Genomic DNA, 26,370 nt, shown 5'->3' with positions numbered 1-26,370 from the left:
TGTTGAAGAAACATAATATATCTGCAGGATGATGGAGAACTTTGCTTGTTTTGATAATGGGAAAATGTCCACTGAAGAAATGATTTCGTTGAACAAATAATGAATAGTAGTTGAACGAACAATGTTTATACCTCATTGTGAGTATCTTGCTGATAGAGTAAAGCATTTCGAAAGTTCAAAATAAGTATGAATAATGATGAACGAAATGAAATAAAGTTACAAATCAAAATCCTTCCCTCTTGTTTGAATTTGGTTATTGGATTCAATCAATTAAATATTATACTAATTTGAATACCAGCATCTCGTTGGTAGTAATGTAGTTTCAGATCGGTTCTACTGAAAATTACTTTTCTCTTCTCTAAAACTTCAATATGCCTTTTACCATCAAATCTCCTGCTGATGCTGATTCGATTAGTACATGAAGTTTGTAGATAAAATGCATTACGTATAGTCTTAGTATATTGAAAAAAGTACTTTTCGTATGTGGATTGTTCCAGTTCCAGTTTCAGTTTGTTTTAAATGTTTAAGTTTCTGAGCTTTATTCTTTACTGAATACAGTTTCAGTACCTCCGCCAAGGATCACTACACACATTTTCTTAGAATTGGCCAAAACAGTAAATTCATTGAAACTAAAAGAAAAATTGAAATGAACTCTCAAACCGCTCTTGATTCTTTCATATCTTTTCCATTTCATACAAAAATCCCAAACATTCTATTTTCAAAAAGCTAATTTAGGGCATGATTCAATATGAACATTTTTCATGAAATTTCAAGAGGAGTCTCCCATTGAAACACCCCGTGAATCGCCATCGAAACACCATGTACAGTTTGGGTCACAAGATCGTTTTTTTGAAACTTCTGTCCAAGGGCACCGAAAAATTATGATTCAGAGCTCATTTGATTCGGAATGACCTCTAATAACTTTTGGAATATCTTCAAGGGGCTCTCGAAAAATTTGCAATAATTATAAACAATTTAGTAAAAAAGGAGGTTTGGTTTTTTGCAAATATCTCGGAAAATATTAAGGATTTCCGAAATTTAAAAAAAGATACTTGCGTGTCCCGTACGCTCTGCCCGATACGGACCTTTGAACAATAAAAATTATTTTACCCCATTAAATATCATTATTAAGAAAAAAAAATTACATATCTTCTAGACCCTTGGATAAACGGATATCAATTTTTTCCCGTGATATACTTCAGTAAATATTTACTAGTTTTAAATATACATAAAACCCTGATAATTTTTGAATCTTCTTGGATCTTTTCTTTAAAGACTTTAAAAAAAGATTGCCGTTGAAAAAAAAATTTGATTTTACACTTTGTTATCATTATTGATAATCAAAGACGTTAAAAAGTAGAAAATTCAATTAAAGCAATGCAGTTTTTTTAATATTCAAATTTATTCATATTATTATTTAGAGTAACATAAAAATTATTTTTCATAGTGTTTAGCTCTACTTAAAATTGTTATAAACAAATATATTGTTTATAAGATATTTGAAATTTTTTGGGGGATTTTTATCAGTGATAGATATTATGATTTTTTTAAATAAGATCTTTTTTTGGAAAAAAAATTCAATTGCCTGAAAACGCACTTGTTGCGCAATTTTTTTGCAACTACTTCTCTTTGATATCCTAAAAAACACTTTTTTGTTATTTATATTTTCATTATTCATTCAATAAACAATTTGTTTTGAACAAATCGATTCATACGACATATTTTTTTCAATATTGTCAAAAAAAATCAAAAACCACTGTGTGTCACTTTTTGTGTAAAAAAAGTTTTCTCTATTTTTTACAATTTTTTGATATTTTTCTTTTTTTACATAAAAAGTCACACATGGTTGTTTTTGATTAATTTTTTTAAAACAAATTGTTTATTAAATAAATAAAGAAAATATAAATAAATAAATTTTTTCAGAATAACAAAGAGGAATAGAAATTATGATTTAAAAAAAATCTTTCCTTAATATTCATTCAATAGCAAAAAATATATTTTCAATCAACAAATGCATTTTAAAACAATACTTTTTTTTAAGTTACGATTTTTTTTTAATCAGCACCGATAAAAATTCCCTTGGAACAATACATTTGTTTATACAATTTTTTTAAACAATTTCACCTTAAAAATTATGAAAAATCATTTTTTATATAACTCTAAAATATAAAAATACGAATAAATTTCAATATTAAATAAATCTTCATTGCTTTATTTGAATTTTTCACTTTTACACATCTGATTATCAATAAGAAAGTGGAAAGTCAAAATGTTTCAATTGTTCCAGCGGGAATCTTTTTTGAAGGCTTTCAAGAAAAGCTCCAAGAAGTGAACAGAATTTGAGGTTTCTAGTATAAAAATGATCAGGGTTTTTATGTAAATTTAAAACTTGTGAAAATTAGTTGATTAACTAAAGTATATCTAATAAAATAACCACAGAAAAAAAAAATTTTTCATGTATTTTAGTTTATTCAAGTGTCTAGAAGGTAGTGTTTTTTTTTCAGAATGATATTGAATGGGTTAAAATAATTTTATTGTTCACAGGTCCGTATTGGTCAGAGCGTGCGGGACGCCCATCGCCGGCTTTTAACGCTATTTTCGCCTCTAAATTAAAATTATAAATATCGGTGATAGAGTTCCGGAAGGTGGAATTTTGTTTCAGGAAATTTTCTCCCCTTTAAGGATCTTTTTCCAAATTTCGGATATATTTAATATTTTCCGAGATATTTGCAAAAAACCAAACCTTCTTTCTTCACTGAATTGTTTATAACTTTTGCAATTTCTTCGAGCCCCTCTTGAAATTTTTCAAAAAGTTACTAGAGGTCATCCTTGGATCATAATTATCATAATTTTTGGTGCCCTTGGACAGAAGTTTCAAAAAAAAAGTATCATGTGATCAAGACTATAGTAAAACCAATAATGATTGAGAGTAAAGCGCGTTGTCATATCTAAATTTTACGTTACCAGTTAATAGCAGAATCAAAATATAGTAAGCAGTAGAGTTGTAGGTTGTGGCAAATTATAGATAATACACAATACTAGTATGATAAAAAGGTATTATTTATGACAAAAATCAGTAATAAGCTTGTAATGAGTAATACTTATACATTTCCTGATTAATGAAATTCATTATTTTCTGTATAGTGTTAGATATTTATTATAACTAGTGGCAACGCTGAACGCAACGATATTTCTGTCTTTGTCACTTTACCGTAACTTCCATCTCATCGTTGCAGTCCTCACTAATATACTTGCAGCCATGAGCGTACATTGGTTTGTGAATAATACAGCGTGAATTGTACGTTTTACAGTTAAGTTAGTCAGCAATCGACGTGTTGTGATAACAATTGGTGAAAATAATAGTGCTAATAAGTGTTTAAGCGTTACATAATTATATATTTCTACACCGTTCTCAAACTACTCAAAAAATGGGAGACATGGTCGGGCCTTCCACGTCGAAAAAGGTAAAACGGTTGGAGTCTCGGTCAGTAAGAGAAAAACAAATTGTACTGTATTTCACTGTCTTGTAAGAGATCATCAGCCACCAAAAGATGACTTTGTGCATATGTGCTGTAATTCTACGTGTGTACCTCCGAATAACCAACCGGGCATTTCTACATCCTTAAGTTCCACAATTACAATTGTTAAATTAGTTGATATGTGCCCTGATTATACCGGTGTACCAAAATCATCGATTTACAAAATACTAAGAGAAGCAGAAATTCATGGGGACGTACAAACGCTAAAAACTAGTAGCGGACGAAAAAAAATCACAGTTGATGAAGAAGCCAAAACCAGTATACGCAGAACTATTCACAGTTTCTTTTTCAGAAATGAGCTCCCCACACTACAAACAGTTCTGGAGGCACTTAGCGATCATGAATTGGTCCCAAAAATGGGTAAAGAAACTTTTAGGAAACTTGTACACGAAATGAAATTTACGTACGGAAAAGTTGACAAGAAAAGCATTCTCATTGAACGTCAAGAAATAATAGCATGGAGAAGAAACTATCTAAGAAAAATTGACAAATTTCAGAATCTCAAAAAACATTGTACTTCATGGACGAGACATGGGTTAACCAAGGACATACGGTCAAAAAAGTATGGCAGGATGGTAATATAACAAGTGCACGACAAGCCTTTATGGAAGGTTTGTCAGTTGGGTTAAAACAGCCATCTGGAAAAGGTAGTCGTCTGATAGTTACGCATATAGGAAGCGACAGTGGATTTTTACCAAATGGTGAATTAATATTTAAATCTAAGAAAACAGGCGACTATCATGAAGAGATGAATGCGGAGGTGTTTGAAAAATGGTTTGAAGGCATCATTCAACTTGTGGAACCTGGGTCTGTCATCGTCATGGACAATGCCCCATACCATAGTCGACATTTAGAACCATTACCGAAACAATCATGGAAAAAAGCAGCAATTCAAGAATGGTTAATTAATAAGAACATCCAATATAACAAAGATCGTTTAAAGGCAGACCTACTTCAGCTAACAAAATTACACACAGACAAATATAAAAAATTCGCAGTGGATGAAATGGCGTTAAGTCGTGGAATTACAGTTTTAAGGTTACCACCATACCACTGCGAATTAAACCCAAAGAATTAATCTGGGCGCAAGTAAAAGGATATGTGGCACGAGAAAACAGAACATTTAAATTAGTGGACGTGCAACATCACCAACAAGAAGCTATTCGAACTGTTTCTGCAGAAGACTGGAAGAAATGCATGCAGCATGTTTTATAAGAGGAGAAAAAAATGTGGGACGTAGACAACCGTATTGAACACAATATTGAACCAATCATAATTCACTTTGATGATAGCGGTAGCAACAGTAACGAATCTGAGGTTTAAGATTAGACGAAAATTTGTACATTTACATTTATATTATATTCTATTATCAAAAATTTGTAATTTGTATTTTCTAGTATCCCTGACGATGAGTTTAAGTTACTCGAAAGCTTGAGAATAGTTATAACCCTCTCAAAAATTAATAAGCACGCCCCCGATTTGCTGTCAACTGGGCTTACTTCTACTCTCAATCATTAATGGTTTTAGTGTAGTACTGCATTTTTCCACGTTCTGTTGGAACTACCTTTAAATGCGACACCAATATACCCGATCCCATCAATGTTTATGACCTTCCTTCACCCCAACAACGATAAAATCCAACCAACCCAACTGCTACAAAGGACCTACACGTAATTAAAGCTTTTGTTAAAAACTAGTTGACGTCAACGCGAAATAAAGCCACTGGAATGAATTCCTCTTCGAAGGCGGATATACAACAGGTGAGTCGCTTTTGCCATGGAATTTAATTAATTTCCTAATCAGATTTTGTGCATGCACACTCCGATGCGTTTGTGGGTTCAGTCTCCATTGCAAGATTGAAGGCCCATCAGCGGAATTATTGAAAATATGAGAGGCTGTTTGAAGTCATTGCTTAAATTATTAGAAACGGGGTAATAGGTGTTTGGTTGCCGTTGATATTTGTTTTCATTTCACTATCGGTTCAACAATTATTCATATGAATATTGTTACATTTATGTGAGTTATGCAATAGTAATATACAAATTCAACAACAAGAAAACTTTAATACAAATGTTTATTGAAAGAAAACACATACAAACAGATACCTCAACTACACATTGAACCATCAGGCGAGTGTCAAAATTGTCTCTATATTGAATATTTATTCATATATGAATTGAAGGGGTTATATTTTTTAGGAGTGATTAATTTTTGGGAAAAAAATTTTTGGCTTTCTAGTACTCCATCTTGATACAAAAATATTTATTGTATATCAACGACTCAGTACAAAAAAACCAATAATCCAATATATCGTTTTGCTGACGACAGCACATTTGTCTCATCGTTCCATTTGGATTCCAGGACATCGGCTGCGGATGCACATTTTCACCGGTTGCAGGAGGTTGCATATTTCAATGAGGATCTAGGGGAGATTTCGAATTGGAGTGAAATTAGCCAGGTTCAATTCAATACCACGGAAACCCAGGCATCGTTTTTCTCCAAAATAATGAATGTCTTTGAATCGAATATAATGTCATGACAGACAATTCCTCTTTCTGCTTCGATAAGTTTGTTGAGACACCGATATGTCTTGGCACAATCATGTCGCTGGAATTGTAAAGGCTGCTTCTCCAAAGCTTGGAACATTGTCTCGAACCAGAAAACTGTACAAACCCCAGCAACTATTGATGCTTTATAAAGCTCAGATCATACATTCCTTGGAGTATTGTTCACGTGTATGGAGCTCCACCCCAAAGCATACCTACCCTGAAGCTGCTGGATTCCATCTAGAAAAGAGCCATCCGCCTGATTGGATACACGAAAATCTTGATAGTCTGGAACATCGAAGAATGATTGGAGATTTGTCTTTTGTAAATACTTTCACGGGAGGTGTTCAAGTGACTTGGCACATTTGATTCCACCAAGAGCGGTACATATCAGAAATACACGACGAACTGTGGCTACACATCGTTTTGGGAATCAAAACTGTCAGAACGGTGTATTACGCCTTCGTTGAATCCCACCTACGTTAAAGCAGGGGAGCCCACGATGCAAAACGGGGATTTACTCGAGCGTCATAGAGACATATTAGGTTGCAAAGCTTAGATGATAAGAAGAAAAAAATGTTATATAATATATACTTTTTCATCTGTGGGGGAAGAGGTTATAAATTTTTAAATATGTGAAAAAATACTGTTGTATGGAAATACTCGAGCGCGTCAGATATTGATAACATCAATGTCTATCGTATTTTTAATGATGTTGGTATGTTTATCTGATCGTTTGCATGATTTGGGTGGTTGTACGTAAGGGTTGAAAGTGAAAAGAAAAAAAAAATTAATCGAGCGCGTCAGATTTTCTAAAGGGGTGTTCAGTGCAACAAAAAAAAGCTCTCATTTAATAATCTGACGATTTCGATCTGACGCAAACTTGCGGCCATTATTATAATAAGCAAAAAAATTTGCCATTTTGAAATACTCAAGCGCGTCAGATTAAGATATATATGGTTCATCTTTATGTCTTTATGTTTTAGATGTGCTGTCTCATAATCTGACGATTATCTAGAGGGATTCGCTCAATCTGACAAAAACGATATTTTTTTTTTATTTATTTTTTTAATTAATCGAACTTAATTAATCAAAAAGCTGAGGAAATATCATGCAAATAAATAAGTGTATGTTTTTTAAGTAGAATACTTGTATTTATAGAAAATTAAATTTAGAAAAATGCTCAAAAAATTTTAATTTTCTATATTCAATTGAATAATTAATGAAGAAAAGAGAAATGAAACTTTCTGTTTCTCACCACTTTTATTTGTTACTAACGTTACTGTAGTTTCGTCCTATAAGGACATTTTCAAACTTATATATTGTATAAGTTTGAAAATGTCCTTATAGGATGAAACTGCAGTAACGTTAGTTATAAATAAAAGTGGTATGATTTACTACCACGTAGTAACTACATCAATTAATTGATTAATATATCATCATCTTCATCTTCATCACGAACGAGTCTCTGTGATCAGCTGTGATGGCGTCATGGCAACAGAATTCAGAGTGATGACGGAGTGAGAGAGTAATAGATAGAGAAAAAGTGAATAGAAAATTGAGAAATAGAAACTCGGAGAGGTAAATATACCTATATACAGCTGCACGCATTGAACTTTATCGACGAATTTTTGTTATTTCAGCTTGCGGAAATCGTCCTTCGAAATGAAAAAAAAAATCAGCTACGCTCGAGAAAGTCGAAATGACGTTATTTTTTTACAACTTTGCTGCCCTCCCCTTTCTTTGTGTCACTCTCAAATTGTCAGATTACTGAAATATACACTTTTTAGCAGGTAATCAACTCACCCTACCTTAATCTGACGCGCTCGAGAATTTCTGATGATCAATTTTTATTTACTAATCTGATATGGGGCTCATATTTGGTGGAGGTTCCTAACCGGGTACAAGATATCCCCCTGTATATTAATCTGCCGCGCTTTAGTAAATCCCGAAATCTCCGCTTGGGTCCCCTATTATTATGGAATACCTTTTTGGGGAGTATGCAATTCATCAGCACTTCTGTCTCTATTAGTACTGCATTTTGATCAAAAGCTTGAGTCAATCGATTGACTCAAGCGTGATTGACCGTGTAGGAACCTGTTTGACGCTTGAAGCGTGGCTTGATGGTGATTGATAGAAAGTTAGAATGACTCAAACGGTTGAAGGAGGGGGTTGATAGTCTAGGTCAATTTTCATCAAGCATTGCGTCAGTCACTAGTTGGAAACCATGGCGTCCGCCACGGAAAGTGAGCTTCCCGAAAACTCTGAGCGGGAATTCATTAACCTGTTGAGTGAATTATATCGCTATTGTCCGAAATTATGGAAAGTGAAGAGCAAGGACTATTACAACAGAAACAAGTAAACTGCATCACTACCATGTACCACTCCTTCGACCACCGTCGTTTCTTTTTCTGTTGTTTTTCCGTGTTCGAAACCATTGCTCACCGAAATGAACCACCAGCGAAGGAACAACGAGTGTGCACTGGTCCCATTTCCGGTGAGAAAAAGGTTTTCATCAAAAGATTTGAGGGCTGATTGCAGTTGATTGAAGCGCGCGTCAATCGATTGACTCAATCGTTTGATCAAGCAGATTGATAGTTAAGGGTCACCTTAAGATTAAACCTAGTGATTCATGCAGATACAAATTCGTTGAGCAAAAGATTTTAATAGTGATTGATTTGTTCATTTTGGAATCGGTTTGCCTCATTTACAAAAATATCTCCCTATTTCAGGCTTCATGCCATTCTTATAGCACCCGTTCTACCGCGATGAAATTGACAATTCCTTCAACAAATTTGGTCAGGAATTCCATTTATTACAATGAGGTCAACATGTTTAATCACTTGCCCTCAGATATAAGACAGACAAATTTGACCATGAAAATGTTTAGAATAAGAGTAAAAACATTATTATTATAATTTGCAAGAGTTCTATAATGATAAATTTACGTGACAAAATGTGCATATTTGAATTCAGGTTATATAAGATTTTTGTTTATATTCTTGTTTGGATATAAATATTTGATTGTCTGGCGCAATGGGTGTGTTTATTTATGTAATATTATATATAAGTATATATGTTTATATGTCATTTATATAAGTATTGATAATATTTTTAAACAAGTGGGTACACAGCCATGTTGATGCAAAATTTTGGCGTTGAACTATAGTGTATGTTCTAACTTTACTTTTTGTAGGTGTTTTTATATTCATATTGTATATTTCTATATTTACATTTGTATTTATTTTTCACAAGCTTTGTCCGCAAGATTTATTGTTGACGACAATAATGTATATAATTTTCATTTGAATTTTTTTTATCATTTATCACCAAGGACTTCAAAAATCAGAACAACCATCTTGACAGAGTGATATGGATAGAGTCTGCGGAGCTCGAAGAGAAAAATCTCGATATTTAATCCGGTTTTCCTCCTCTTTTCTGATGATATTTGTCTCGCCAGGAGCTGAAAACTCCACAACAAATATCGTTTTGTTCTGGTGGTCGAGAAGGACTACATCAGGCGTATTAGCTTGTATGAGCCTGAGGGTGGGGAACGAATAGTTCCAATAAATTAAGCACTTCTCGTTCCCCACAACGGATTCAATATCCCCCGGAGCGTAGGGCGGAGCGTATTGACGGAGCGTATTGACGAGCGGTGTCTCGTCAATACTGTAAGAGTGCCGTAGATGGTAATATATCACTCATAGGGCCGCGTTATGTCGATAGATATAGGCCGAGACCGCATATGCTGGACATGCTGATAGCAAGTGCATTAGGGTCTCGGGAGCCTTGCGACAGGCCCTGCACCTTGTGCCAGAAACCTCTGTACCCATCACGCAACTGCGGTAGACTAAGGTGTTCAACACACCATCCTGGCAAGCCATGATGAACGTCTCAGTTTCCGACTTCAGCCCAGTCAACCTGAGAAAAGCGAACTTCAGGCGCTTTGATAAGCCAAGGTCTCCAATGTCATTTAAGAAGACCTCATGCATTGGCTTATCCTTGTGTTTCCGCAGAAGTAAGGTGATCTCTGAGGCTTTTATCTGAGCTTTTTGCTGAACGGGTTCCAACTCGGTGACAGAGTTGTGGTCACCTCTTTTAGTGCCGAAAATTATACAGAGTTCTTCAGCTACTCGGGTAGCTACCCTATTATTATTATTATTATCAAGTCAGTACATCTCGAACATCACCGTTTAAAAACTCATTTAAACAACTGCGTTTATGTTGAGTAAACTTCCTGAGAATGCTTTTCCTGAATCGCTACTTTCGCTCAGGCACCGCTCTTAGAGCGCCACAAGGATTTTTCTATAGTGCTTGTATTTCGACCTTCAAAAAAAGCATAGAACGGTAGCATTTCATTGTAACATTCTTATACATAAAAAATAGTTGAGCAAATGACAGTAAAACAGTGTATTTTTAAACTCATTTATGAAATTTTGGAATGTAATGCTAGCACAAGTGTCGGTAGTTCTGTCTCTGAATGTCCGTGTTAACCCAGGTTGCGTAAGATAAACTTTTAATTTGATATACCTTCAAAGAAAACAATCGAGAGGAGTCAAATCCGGTGAACGGCCAGGCCGTTCCGAAGGAATGGTTTTAATCAATCCCTCACAGGCTGATAGAATAGGGGGGCGAATCATTTTGATGGGTAACAACTGGATTTTTGAATTCCTCCTAATTATTAACCACAATTATTTGAATCCATGAATGAATGAAGTTTTGAAGAATTTTGAAATATAAATCATCAGTCAGAGTTTCCTCTAGATATATGGGACCAGACATTCATTTCCTCAGAGGGTTGAGTGTAACCTTCTGGAAAAATATGTAGGTTTATGACTGATATCGCACATTTTGGCGGTTAACATTTCTGGTCAAGAAAAAAGTTCATTCCTTACAACAACAAATACCGTCATATAGTTTCGATTTGCATTTTTTGAAATAACTTTTTGAAATGTTATAAAAATGGCTTCAGAAGTACAAGGAACTAAATCGTTCAATTTATATGTCTATAAGTTGAAGACTTTCTGTTCTTTCGAAGCCTAAAATTTGAAACTGATCTTTCGTTACTCTTTCCGTAAAAATGACTAATAACCTAAGAAAATTGTTGAAATTGTATAGCTGGAAAACAGTACGATCATTTCTTACACTATCTGCTTCTAAGAATTAAATATTTTGATTCAAAGATTGAAATGAATTAATATTTCAGGAACATTTCACGATTATAACACTTTATCAGAGGTCAAGTTCGTCAAATTATAGTCAATTATAAACTATTAGCGAATATGTTCATTCCATTACTCTCAATGTTATTTCTAACATCTCTTAACCTTCCTTGGTGAGGTAACTATTGATTACTTGCCAATTATTGATCATTCATGTTAACGAATGAATAAAACCTTGAAAATTTTATGCAGTTCATTTTTATGTGTCGTGTTCGAAATTGTTGAAATACATTTTCAACAGCAGTTTTTATCTCTGCTATTACTAAGTGGACAAAACTATTGACTTACACTTTGCCAATACCAATAGGAATCTATTTGAAAAAACATAGATGGTAAGACCAACCGAAGATTGATAAAGATGATAGGTATAAACACTTCTCGATATGCAAAAAACCATAATTTTTACAACACTTTACGATAATAATCTCCAAATAGAAGCGTATTCAACAGATAGTCAATATTTTTGGAGTACCGCAAGAACCGGTCCTCGGGCCCATATTGTTCATTTGTTGCATCAACTTTATTGATTTCACGATTTGATCTCAACAAACTTTATTTGGAAAATATATCACGACATCACAACAGTGATTTGAATATACATACTATAATACAACTATATTATTATTGCCTCTCTTTCAGTCGGATTTTAGGCCTCTACATAGCTGTATAACAGATTTGCTTAAAATAACGGATGCCATATTGACAGCAACAGATAAAGCATTCGACTCATTGAATCCAGAAATACTTATATCTATTTTCAATTATATTGGCTTCTCTAAAACAGCCGTGAAGATGATCCAAGAGTACTTCACAAATAGACATCAAATGGTGAAACTCGAAGGCGAACTATATGAATTGGTGAGATTAATGCGCGGTGTTCTGCAAGGGTCTATACTTGGGCCTTTGCTTTTTAGTTTGTATACCTCAAATATACTGACTAAGATCAATCTCTGTAAGTATCATGCTTAGGCCAATGATACCCAACTTTATGTGTCATTCAAACTAGAATTGCTGAATGAAGCTGTTCCTGACATCAATACTGAACTTCAAAAAATTTATGATTCTTCTTTGAAACACGAACTGCAACTCAATACTAATAAATTTCAGGTTCTTATGTTTGGTCCCAAGTTATCATGCCAAAGGTATTTACCTCAAGTAAATATTTCTCTGAATGGTATAACTCTAAATATAGTACCGGAGGCAGCAAATCTTGGCTTGATGTTGGATAATAATTTCAGGTTCAAAAAGCAAGTTTCATTATATATCCAGAGAGCTTACGCGAACTTAAGATTAATTTACCCTCACCGAGCATACCTAAATACTCAAACAAAAAGCAATTTATGCCATCAGACTCTCATCCTTTCACAGTTCACCTACTGTTCACCTGTACATTTTCCCTGTTTGGATAGTCTAGATTTGTGCAGTCCCAAATTCCTGTTTACGCTACATCTATAGCATCCTTAAGTTCCAGCATATTTCTCATAAGCTTTCTCCGTTGCAATGGATGTCAATGAAGAATCGTTTCTTATTGCAATATCTAACTTTATTTTACAATATAATTATCAACAAATCACCGCAGTATCTTTATGATAAAGTTCGATATCGTGGAAATGAACTTGAAGTGAGTATCCGACACAAAAATAGAATAACTTCTCCCCACCACAGCACAGCACTGTTTGAGAGATCGTCCAGTTTTTCTGTCTATACTCATTACAATAGTTTTCCCGCACATCTAAAAAATTGAAACTGTCACTAGCATAAAATGCAAAAATTCAAATCATTCTGTAAGCATTATAAATTACCCCTCTTCTATTCCTTTCATTTTCTCTCTCTCTCCTACTACATAGGCACTATACTTTTTCGTACATCATATGTTTGATGAATACTTTTAAGTTTTGTATATTGTAAAGGAGTTGAATGCAAGAGCAGGATTCGACGTGTTGCATACGCTTGCTTGTCTCCTGAATGCCGTTCTGGGATTTTACCAAACCCATTGTATTTTCTTTTGTGTACTTTCTTTCTACCTTGGTAAATAAAAGACATGATTATTATTATTATTATTATTATGCAGTTGATTAGGATTGGACTCATCGTTTATTGTATCGAGCAATAAAAGCAAAAGTCTGGAAGTCTCATATGATACAGGATTGAACTCGCTGAATGCGTGGTCCAATCAAAATTCGTTCTATTTGAATGAGAATATAACTACCTGTTTGAGATTTCATTCGACCCGAACACAGGGAACCTGTATATATATATATATATATATATATATATATATATATATATATATATATATATATATATATATATATATATATATGATGAGCTGTTTTCTCGGTTTCGCTCCGTGTTCTGTGTATTTTCTCCCCATAAGGATTATTTTCACAACGTTTCGGCAAAGTCTCATTTGCCATCTTCTGGTGATGTCTGGTTTTTTCAACTAGACTGATTACTTCGAACTCTGTGTCTCAATTTATAGGGATGGATGTTTCCCTTTACCTGCGTTGCTGCCACTACCTGTGTTTGTTCGACTACCTGTTTTGGTCTTATTACCTGAGCTGCCTCTCCTGTCTCTGTTATTGTACCTGTATTGTCATGTACCGAGTTTTGCCTCTGAAGTTGAGCGGTCTGATTGCTTGTGCGAAGTGATAAAACGGATCTCCATGTTGATGGTAATCTTTGCGCATCATCCCTCTTGTTCATATTATTAGGTCGTTTTTCAATTTCGATTGCCTCTCTGATTGTTCGTGAGTAAAAGTTTTCGTTGCTTGCTAGCATTTTTGTGTTGTCGAAATTGATGTTATGTCCTGTTTGAAGTACGTGTTGGAAGAGAGAAGACGTGGTGACTTTTCCCTTCACTGCTAGTTTGTGTTCATCTTTGCGAATGTTGATTCGTCTGTTGGTCTGGCCGATGTAAGTCCTGTCACAATCATGGCATGGTACTTCATACACTCCTTGTGATTCCAGTGGTATCTGATCCTTGGGATTACGAAGCATGGACCTTATTGTTCGCTCTGGTACGAACGAAGTTGATATGTTATGTCGGTGAAGAATTCTGCTGATTTTATCTGTTGTTCCTGCAATATATGGTAGTGTGGTTGTTATGACCGGTGTATCTCGAGTTTTTTGTTGTTTCCGTGTGGTCTTGGCAGCCGCTTTTATACTTCTTTCTGAGTAGTTATTCATTTGTAGCGTTGTTTCGATGGTGTTCAACTCTTGTTGTCTGTGATCGTTGTCTGCCAGCCTCCTCGAACGTGTAATGAGTGTTTTTGCCACCGCGTGAATTTGTTTTGGGTGGTGGTGTGAATTTGCGTTTAGGTACCTGTTCGTGTGTGTTGGCTTTCGATATACCGTGTGACCTAATGTTCCGTCTGGCTTTTTCATAATCAGTACATCGAGAAATGCGAGCTGGTTGCCTTCTTCAACTTCTTTCGTAAATTTAATGCGTGGATGGATTTCATTCAAATGATTAAAAAACCTGGACAGTTCCTGGTGACCATGAGACCAAATCACGAAGATGTCATCGACATACCTCAGCCAGAGTTTAGGTTTCAAGGGTGACGTTGCTATTGCTCCGGTTTCGATTTCTTCCATAAAGAGATTGGCAACAACGGGTGATAGTGGCGAGCCCATTGGTGCCCCTTCAATTTGTCTGTATCGTTGGTCGTTATAGATGAAGTAAGTGTTTTTGATGCAATGTTCCGCCAATGTGATGATATGCTCTTCCGGTTTGTATTTCTTTTTGATTATTTCTAGTGCCTCTCCGGTGGGTACCTGGGTAAATAACGAGGTTACGTCAAAGCTGACAAGGATGTCGTCCGGACTAACGGTTTGTGTTTTCAATATGTCTATGAGGTGGTCGGCATTGCGCACATGTCGTTATTTACCCAGGTACCCACCGGAGAGGCACTAGAAATAATCAAAAAGAAATACAAACCGGAAGAGCATATCATCACATTGGCGGAACATTGCATCAAAAACACTTACTTCATCTATAACGACCAACGATACAGACAAATTGAAGGGGCACCAATGGGCTCGCCACTATCACCCGTTGTTGCCAATCTCTTTATGGAAGAAATCGAAACCGGAGCAATAGCAACGTCACCCTTGAAACCTAAACTCTGGCTGAGGTATGTCGATGACATCTTCGTGATTTGGTCTCATGGTCACCAGGAACTGTCCAGGTTTTTTAATCATTTGAATGAAATCCATCCACGCATTAAATTTACGAAAGAAGTTGAAGAAGGCAACCAGCTCGCATTTCTCGATGTACTGATTATGAAAAAGCCAGACGGAACATTAGGTCACACGGTATATCGAAAGCCAACACACACGAACAGGTACCTAAACGCAAATTCACACCACCACCCAAAACAAATTCACGCGGTGGCAAAAACACTCATTACACGTTCGAGGAGGCTGGCAGACAACGATCACAGACAACAAGAGTTGAACACCATCGAAACAACGCTACAAATGAATAACTACTCAGAAAGAAGTATAAAAGCGGCTGCCAAGACCACACGGAAACAACAAAAAACTCGAGATACACCGGTCATAACAACCACACTACCATATATTGCAGGAACAACAGATAAAATCAGCAGAATTCTTCACCGACATAACATATCAACTTCGTTCGTACCAGAACGAACAATAAGGTCCATGCTTCGTAATCCCAAGGATCAGATACCACTGGAATCACAAGGAGTGTATGAAGTACCATGCCATGATTGTGACAGGACTTACATCGGCCAGACCAACAGACGAATCAACATTCGCAAAGATGAACACAAACTAGCAGTGAAGGGAAAAGTCACCACGTCTTCTCTCTTCCAACACGTACTTCAAACAGGACATAACATCAATTTCGACAACACAAAAATGCTAGCAAGCAACGAAAACTTTTACTCACGAACAATCAGAGAGGCAATCGAAATTGAAAAACGACCTAATAATATGAACAAGAGGGATGATGCGCAAAGATTACCATCAACATGGAGATCCGTTTTATCACTTCGCACAAGCAATCAGACCGCTCAACTTCAGAGGCAAAACTCGGTACATGACAATACAGGTACAATAACAGAGACAGGAGAGGCAGCTCAGGTAATAAGACCAAAACAGGTAGTCGAACAAACACAGGTAGTGGCAGCAACGCAGGTAAAGGGAAACATCCATCCCTATAAATTGAGACACAGAGTTCGAAGTAATCAGTCTAGTTGAAAAAACCAGACATCACCAGAAGATGGCAAATGAGACTTTGCCGAAACGTTGTGAAAATAATCCTTATGGGGAGAAAATACACAGAACACGGAGCGAAACCCGAGAAAACAGCTCATCATACTTTATCCGTGAGAATCTTCGAGTTAACATATATATATATATATATATATATATATATATATATATATATATATATATATATACATCGGAAAAGTCTAGGGATATTTTTAAAAATGGCAATATTTTTTTTTAGATCGCTTTAGGGAAAAAAAATTTGACGGGTGATTATTAAAAGAATGTAACTTACAACAAAATTTATTAAATGGTCAAAAATACTGAGTGCGCATATAAGCAAAACTAAAAAAAATATGAATCTTCTTTGGCACCCCGAAAAATAATCATAATACAAAAAAAATTGGAATCAGTACAAAGTATGGCCTCCACGCTGGTTTATTACGGCCCTACATCTATCGTGCATCGACAAAATGAGATTGTCAATGTCTTGTTGAGGTACATTTGCCCATTCAGCGATTAAAAACTCTCTCAATTGAAACGTTGAGTGAATGTTCCCCATATGCGGAGTAATTCTTCGTTGAAGCATGTCCCACACATGCTCGATGAGATTCAGGTGATTGTGCTGGCCATGGCAATACATCAACTCCTTCGTTGGTGAGCCAGTCAGTCACTAAACGCGCGACATGTGAACGAGCATTATCGTGCATTAGGTGGAAGTTTTCACCAACAGCACCAGCAAACGGACGGACGATAGGTAGAAGAATGGTGTCGAGGTACTGTCGAGCTGTGAGGGAGCGATTTGGAAAAAAGAGATCGGTTCTGCCGCCGATCATGATTCCGCCCCATAGCATTACTGTACCACCTCTGTATGTGTGGACTTCCTGGACGTGTCTCAAACGTTCATTATTTCCAGGTCGTCTCCACAGTCTTACTCGACGAGAATCTGGATGAAATCCAAATCTGGATTCGTCTGTAAAAAAAATGTGGCCCAATCATTTGCATCCCAGTTTTGATGTTCTTGACACCACTCTAATCTTCTACCGCGATTACCTCTCGACAAAGGTGGACATCTAAGTGGCCTTCTGTTGTGGAGATCTGCTTCATGCAGTCGATTTCTGACAGTATCACGACCAATGGTTACCTGGTGCGTCTGCTGCAACACGTTAACCAACTCAGGTGCTATGATTGTCGGTTGTCTTCTTGCGGTTAAGACCAAAAATCGGTCTTGAACTGCAGTTGTAGCGCGTCCTCGCTCTCGATGTTGTTCGGCTGGACTGCCAGTTTCACGGAAATGCCGCCACAATCGACTGATAACACTTTGGGAGACCCCCAAACGAAGAGCTACATCATTTTGTCGCATGCCACCTTGAAGAAGCCCTACAGCTCTATTCAGCTCAGCCAATGGTAAGTGATGGCGTTCCATGTTAAAGCACAATATTTCCAGTTTAATTGCTGAGCAAGAACTGCATAGAATGTACAAACTCGACACTTTCAGATTATTCATTTTAGCCGAAAACCTATAGTTTGTAAAAAACTTGAGATAAAAGATTAGTTGCCGTTTTTGCAGGCTTTGTTAAACCCATAGAAATCTACAGGGTGGTCGAGTATACCAATTCAATCGAAATTAAACGACCTTATGCATTTATTTTTATGATATTTAGTATGTTATAAAAATATCCCTAGACTTTTCCGATGTGTGTATATACAAAGAGAGATTTTATCGAGTGGGTATGATATAAAAATCAAAAAAGAAACAATTAATGGACACAACACTCCAAAAGTGGGGCAAACCACTATATATATATATATATATATATATATATATATATATATATATATATATATATATATATATATATATATATATATATATATATATATATATATATGGGTGGCAGAGTCATGTCACAGGAAATAAATTCAACAGGAAATAAATCGTGATATGATAATAGTCATATTGTTCAAAACATTTCATGACATTAAAAACAAAAACACGGCCGGATATGATGATATTTCCGTTAAGATTCTTTTGAATTTACCACTCAATGCTCTAGAAACTTTTGTTGCCCTTATTAATGCCTCATTCAGAACTGGCTTATTTCCTTCTTCCCTGAAAACTTCCGTTGTCATTCCACTACATAAAGGTGGTGATTTAGATAATCCCTCCAATCTGCGTCCTATTTCCTTATTACCGACTTTAGCAAAAATTATTGAGAAATTAGTCAAAGTACGTTTAGATGAATTCTTAAAACTGCACTGTATTATAAGCAAAAACCAGTTTGGGTTTCAGGCGGAAAAAGATACAAATGATGCTATCTTCTCTTTTTTATATGAAATTTACTCTGAATTGAATGCTGGTGAAGTAGCTGCCGCAATATTTTGCGATATTTCAAAGGCGTTTGATTGCGTCAATCATAAAATTTTATTAAAAAAACTTCATAAATATGGATGTAGAGGTGTAACGAACACTTGGTTCGAATCGTACCTTTCAGGTCGAAGTCAAATGGTGAGGACAACGTAACTCTCGGGAGAACAGGGCCATTGAATCTGGTATACCACAGGGTTCTCTGTTAGGCCCTATTCCGTTATATATGAATGTCATATCTATGATTAATATATCTGGTAGTTTCAGTCTATTTGCGTATGATACTACAATATTGTGGAAAAAAAAACTCAATGGAGCTAAATAAAATAATATCATCCGACTTGAAGAAGGTGAAGAGTATGTGCGATGCAAATTTACTCTCTCTCAATGCGTTCAAAACGAATATAATATCATTCAAACGTTCGCCTGATGAAATTTCAATAGACGGTGCCATATTAAAAAATAAATTAAATACATAGTTTCTCGGTGTATTCATTGATAATAGGCTGAATTTTGATGAACACCTTAAACAACTGAAGAGTAAGATCTCCTCCGGATGTTATGTAGGTAGAGTGGTTTCAAATGAGTTGGGTTTCCATGTCGCAAAGACCGTTTACCATGCACTTATTGAATATCGACTACGTTATGGAATACCTTATTGATATTACAGAAGAGGGTACTGAGATGTCTCTGTAAAGTCAAACCCAGTAAATCGTGCAGGAATTTGTTCACTGCCAATAACATGTTAACAGTCATCGCACTTTTTATCTTAGAGACGGTTTGTCTTATTTACAAACATAAATCGAAGTACAACTTTGCTTCTACTCCTTATGCTACTCGCAATAGCAATTATATCTTTACACAATAAACTTTTGGAACTTTTCATGAAAAAACCTGATTCCCACACTTTTTCCAAGTGAAAAAGGTACACCTCCTCAACAACGCTGGAAGTGATTGTTTTCGAGATATTTACAATTTTCAATATCGATGCATATTACTTTATAGCTAAATTTGATTTCCATAATTTTTGTCACTATCCGCCTGCAAATTAAGGTAATTAAATCGAGTAGGCTATGACACTTTGTTTATAAAAATAGAAGTTCGCTGTCACATTTTTAACTATTAATTGACAAATTCACAGTTCGGAGTTTATAAAGTGATTTTTTGGTATCATGCCCGACTTTACGAATGCTGAAATGGCTGATATGGTTTTTGCATACGGCTTGGCAGATGCAGCGAGGCCAGACGTATCTATCAGGAAAGGTATCCCCAATGCGTGACTACTTGTGCAGCGACATTTGCGAATCTTTTCCGGTGACTTTCCTAATCTGGAAGCTTTGAAACAAATTCTGCAGTAGGACGGCCACGGACTACAAGAACTGTAGAATTGGAGGAGGCGGTTCTTGAAGAAATTAGTGAACATCCAGTGACAACAACAAGAAAAATTAGTCAAACTTCAAATGTGAGTCACATGACACTTTACAGAATTTTAAAGGAACAGCAATTATATCTTCATCAAATTTACAGTGTCCAGGCACTTACGCTACGTGATTTCCAACCACGTATCGAATTTGCTCAATTGCTTCAAAGAAAAGTCGAACAACATCAGCAAATTTTATCGAAAATTCTCCTCACAGATAAGGCTAATTTTTCAAGAAATAGTATAATGGACTTCCATAACAACCACATCTGGGCGAAAGATAACCCACATGCGATAACGCAAACTCATTTCCAAGACAGATTCTCTTTTAATGTATGGGTAGGCATTATCGGGGATTATTTAATTGAGCCCTATTTTTTCCCCTTACGTTTGAACGGAGATGCTTAGCTACATTAACTTATGGAAGATGTTCCCATTGGTCTCCGAAATCACTCTTGGTTTATGCACGATGGAGCTCCTGCACATTTTAGTGTGATTGCAAGAAATTTTTTAGACGTAGCATATCCCCAACGATGGATAGTAAGAGAAGGCACTGAGCATTGGTCCCCGAGGTCACCGGACCTCAATCCCGTCGATTTTTTTTTGGGACACTAGTTTATGCTAGCCCCATTGAAAACGAGGAAATGTTGAGGGATCGCATCATAGCGTGCTGTGAAAAGATAAGAAACACTTAGGGCATTTTTCAACGGGTACGGAATTTTTTGATGAGGAGAGCAGAAGCTTGTATTACTATTGGTGGTCATCACTTTGAACAGTTGTTGTAGTAGTTGTTTCGTTCAATTTTTATACGTTTATTTTTCTAATAAATAACATAGTACTTCTCCGAATTGTTTTTTTTACAAACTCCGAAATGTAGCACTTTCTAATTGAATAATTAAACCTAATTGAATAATTAACCTAAATTTTGGATTGAATAAGCAACTGCTCATTAAACTAAGCATTATCGAACTCGATAATGCTTAGTTTAGAAGAAGTCTGTATGGGTATACTGCGTATACAGTTTGATGAAAATAACTAAAATTGCAAAAAACTTATGACAAAAATTTCAACAATCTGTGTAACTTCACTTAGCGCCCTAGGAGCTAGTAATATGCATCGATATAGAAAATTGTAAATATTTCGGAAATGATCACCTCCAGCGTTGTTGAGGAAGTATACCTTTTTTACTTGGAAAAGGTGTAGGAATAAGGTTTTTTCATTAAAAGAGTCAAAAGTTTACTGTCAAAAAAGTTAGGGCAATTTGAAATAAATAATAACAGTGTACGCAGCGCCCTCTAGATGTTACATGAAAATTAATACCAAATTATTCAATTTCAACACCCCGTATCTCCGAAACGAAGCATTTTCAGACACAAGTTCATATAGACTTATTTTCTTAAAATTGTCTCAGGGATATGTCGCTTGAATATTTTAAAGTACTTATGTTACACCCTGTATATTTACATTTACTCAATATTCATATATTTATGTACTTATATTTGTATCTGTTCAGCTGGGCTTAATATTGTTCTGTCCATATACTCTGCTCTTGTCTCTTAGTATTATTCTATAGTTTATATTTGTTGATTTAATGTCCTATAATAGATTTTGCCAATAAGATGTTTAGATCTTGGATTTGATTTGATTTGAACATTTCTGGTCCGTCAAAAGTACTATATTTGTCTATATTATTGTCTTAGTTAATGGTTTATAACGAGCTGCGAGTTTTTCTGTTGAGAAGAAAACATTAGTCGCTCATTCCAAAACTTGTTGAAAACACTGTACACGAAACACACCATGGCTACTTTCGCTTTGGAAAAATGCCAGAACGCTCAACATTTCCTAATCGATCCCCCTAACTAGATCCCTTGTATGGACTAATTGACGAGAAGAACTAATGGCAGATTCAATTTATTTTCAGGCGAGAACGAGCTGAAAGTCAGTGCCTTGCCAAGAGGTTTTTGCGCAAACTGCTGTCCAGTCAAAGCTTCCAGAGATATTCGGTTCGTGTTTTATAGCAAAACGCAATCAAAGCATGGGGCAGTTATCGAACCGTTCCAAAGGGGAGCTGCTCGCCGGGTGGGGGTGGATACCTTCTTGCCGACGGTTATATTCATTCACGGATTCACCGAAGCTTCTCCCGGACAAAGCGGACAGGAGATAAGAGACGGTGAGTGTTTCGCTTCTTTTTGGCATCGATATTGATTTGCTTCAGTTGCTGGGTGGTGTATGAACGTTGGAATAGGGATGGAACGTCACAAGTTTCCTAGAGGTTGGTTCACTATGATATTCGCAATCTATTAACTGCACGAGCGCAAGTGTGATTTTTGACTTCATAAATGACGAATATACCATAAAAAGGTTCAGCCATTTTTTTGCCCCTTCAAGGGTAGAATTTGTAAAAACTCAGATGTAATTATTCTTTTATATCTTATTAAGGAGCAAAAGTATCATGTTTATAATGTTAGAAATGACTAAAGTTCGTAAGAGAGTCCAGTCAGTTTATTGTAATACTTTGAAAATGTCTTTATGGGAAGAAACTGCAGTAAGGTTATTTACAAATAAAAGTGGTAAAAAACATAGAAATTATAATTTTTCATGATGATCTATTCTATTAGTACGTAGTAACGGTTACATCCATCAATTTATTAGAATCTAGTCTCCTCGTCTGGCCATCAGTGGTGCCATCAGTACCGCACCATCAGCTGCCATGTAGATCCTTCTAGATCTACCTCCTCACCAAATTTGTCTGAAGAGAGAGGCTAGATGGACTGCATATAGACTTGTGCACATTGCCAATTGCACAAATCAATTCAATTCAAAGTGCAACAGACTGTTGGTTGACACTGGAAGTCACAGCATTCTGGAAATGACCTCTGACTTTATACCTCCAACTGTCAACTAAGAACTGCCTTATAAAGTACTGTTCCTGTGTAGAAAGGACTAGATCCTCCGGGAGAAGGAAATATTAAGAGCAGATAGTTGTTGGTTCACAGATGGATCAAAAACACCTTCCGGTTCCGGTGCATGTGTTCTCAGTCGAAGACCCAGGATAGAGATATCAACCTGCCTAAGAACCTCTGCGAGTGTATTTCAAGCAGAAATTCACCCTATTGAATTGTGTGCAGAGATATTGGAAGAATCCAACCTCATACACCAGTCAATAAAAATATTCTCTCACAGTCAAGCGGCGTTGGAAGCTCTTGGCTCCTACCGAGCAAGGTCTGAATTGGTAGCAAATTGCCAAAAACGACTCTTCTCGAAAGGATGACTCAACAGATTGTCTCTTGTCTGGATTCCTGGTCATACTGGCCTAGAAAGCAATGAAGCTGTTGACTCCGTTGCAAAGGAGGGAGCTATAAGCAGCTTCATGGGATCAGAACCTGTCATTGGCATCGCTTTAGGCTTTGACAAAGAAACATTGAACACCTGGATGGCAAGAAGATTTATGTACTTCTGGCAGAATCTTCCAGGATTGGCTCACTACAAGGCGTTCATTCAACCTTCGAAGCTTGATACCATACAGTTGTTGGACTACAGTAGGGATGAACTACGATGTCTAACAGGCCTTCTCACAGGTCACTGTCATATGAATCATCATATGCAGAGACTAGGACTGTCGGACGACAGTGAGTGTTTGGAAAATGATGATGCAGCAGAGCACATACTTTGTGCCTGCCCCGCTGGGGACCGAATCAGGATTTTAGAGTTTGGCAGAGCCGTACTCTTACCATCTGACCTGAGAGATCACTCACCATACAACCTGATTGACTTCGTTAACAAGCTGGGTTCATTTGGTCGAGTAAGAATAGGTGTGAGGCACAATAAACCCTTGCTGGTTGCGGTGAAGAGTTGAATACATTCTCTCACTTTGGACCTAACCTAACCCCTAACCTTACGGGTGGAGTTTCAAAAGGCTTCCTTCATATTCCTTGCCTTGGTGTTGTAATAATTTGGGTTTTTTTGAAAAAATCCGCTTTTATGAGTCTTCTTCAAACTGTATTTATCTCAGTGAATACTCATTCAATATATTCGAAATGAGCGCCTTTTGAATAAGTGCACGTTGTCCAACGTTATACAAGTCGATTAATTCCGTCAGCATAAAAATTGTGTGCTCAGGATTCAATGGCAAAACGAAGGCCGTTTTTGCTTGGTTCTAATTGGCGAATATTCTGTTGGCCAGTGTTGGCTGCTGCTGATGCATTTTTCGGTACATTTCGTCGATTTCGTCACAATGCGGATTGACAGTCGAATATTATGGTCACTCAGAAAGAAGACGGTGAATCCAGAGAAGCCCATATTTGGGTTGTCCATTCTACACAAGAATTTTTTTTCGAAACTACTCTGCACTTTTCTTGTGAGTTACCAGCTACGAGCTGAAAGTGAGAAATCAACGATCAAACATAAAACTTGAAATCCAAGAAGACTTCAGGTCAAAGATGTTGATGTTCCCAAAGTTCCCCGGTAGAGCGCTTCTTGCTGATTATGAATTATGTGCTGAAAGCACTGGTCTCTAAGCAAATTTTATAAACTGTTCGAAAGTGATTCTATAAATATTGTCAACATAAAATCGAATCAGAAAAATAGTCTGTCTATGCTAAGGAAACTGCACAGATGTATATTGAAGGCTTCTTGTGGTATCTCATGACATTACATAAATATTCTACTCGTGCCATGGATCTGAAGTAATCGAAAAAGCATTGCCTCCAATTGGCCAATGGACAAAACAGGCCGCAAAAGCACGAAACAAATACGACTGCTCGAAAATATTCCCGATGAGCTTTCAATATGGATATTTTGAACAGATTGCTTCTTAATTCCGATCCAATCTTAATAGGAATAATACCAATTACGACAATTGCATTGTTACTTCCTGCTGACCCTCGCACTGCATTTGATAATGATGAATCATCCATAAATACATTGTCGGAATGTTTATCGAGCTGAGAGCTATGATTTCTCATTGCAAATATATGGAGTTTTATGGAAAAAAAAAGGTTTTCTCTTACCCAACTGAGTTTTAACTACATGAATGGGATTCAGCATATGGGGGACAAATCCTACTGACCGACGTCTTCAGTTCAATCGGGGTGGATCCCAGCTCCCTTACCCTTTCGGCTGATTTTTGTCAAAGAAGGACAAATGGGTTCATGACTGAGGGAACGGCGGTATGAAGTCCTCAGGCTGGGGTGGGATGGATGAAAAAGCTATTCGTCCGTTAACGGGGACATGAGGGCTTCATTCGACAGAGTGTCGGGGCCTTCTATATCGAGAGGGGTCGTCTACAGCATAGTCTATAGCTTCCCTAACTAACGGATATTCGTGAGTTTCCGCACTTTCGAAAACTCGCCGATTCCTCGACTGAATGGACTGCCGAATGGAAGGCAGCTGCAAATCTCTGCGGATGGCTTCGTTCCACACGAACCACGGAGCATTCACAATCATCCTCATTAGTTTGTTTTGGAGTACCTTCAGAATGGAGATATTATATTTCGCCGCTTGTCCCCAGACGCCTGAAGCATACATGATGACAGGCTTGAACATCGTGTTATAGATGGTAATCTTGTTTTTCAGACTCATTTTTGATTTTCTATTGATCAGAGGGTACAGACTAGCTATCCGACCCTCGATCCTTGACTCAACGTACATAATGTGCGGGTTCCAAGTGAGCCTACGGTCTATTAGAAGGCCGAGGTACTTTACCCGCGCTTGCCAGTCAATCTCCTTTCCAGAGATTCTCACTTTTCTGGCCGGAAAACGTAGACACAAATTACCATCATACAATCAAGGTAAAGTCAGTGTTTTCAATTCCTCGAAGAAAGTTTCACAGGACTCTATGTAACTTGTACTAGTGATACTTTTGATGATGTTTTTTTGAGCCAAAAAAATTTCACTTGCGTTAATTGACCAATCCCAGAAACGGACATCATAGCGCAACTTCGACTCAACTTCAGCATAGTATATAATTTTCAGTTGATCTAAACAGAGAATATAACAAAAATTTCGTAGTTTAAGTGCTGAAGAATGCAAT

General features: G+C 36.5%; 2 protein-coding genes across 3 annotated transcripts in view; one reads left to right on the top strand and one right to left on the bottom strand.

Moving 5' to 3' along the window:
- Window positions 1-26,370, bottom strand: part of LOC111515532 (uncharacterized) — a 177,677-nt gene that overhangs the window by 50,801 nt on the left and 100,506 nt on the right. The window lies entirely within an intron of this gene.
- Window positions 1-26,370, top strand: part of LOC111515641 (lipoprotein lipase) — an 82,350-nt gene that overhangs the window by 18,629 nt on the left and 37,351 nt on the right. Inside the window, exon 2 of the mRNA XM_074175850.1 lies at window positions 22,261-22,509. Within this exon, the coding sequence (XP_074031951.1) occupies window positions 22,261-22,509 (249 nt within the window). The remainder of the gene's footprint in view (window positions 1-22,260; window positions 22,510-26,370) is intronic.

This window comes from Leptinotarsa decemlineata, unplaced genomic scaffold (assembly GCF_025532065.1).
Source record: "Leptinotarsa decemlineata unplaced genomic scaffold, Ldec_3_MD MMD2_tig00001393_RagTag_RagTag, whole genome shotgun sequence".
Taxonomy (NCBI): domain Eukaryota; kingdom Metazoa; phylum Arthropoda; class Insecta; order Coleoptera; family Chrysomelidae; genus Leptinotarsa; species Leptinotarsa decemlineata.
This window is presented reverse-complemented; position numbering and strand designations above follow the sequence as displayed.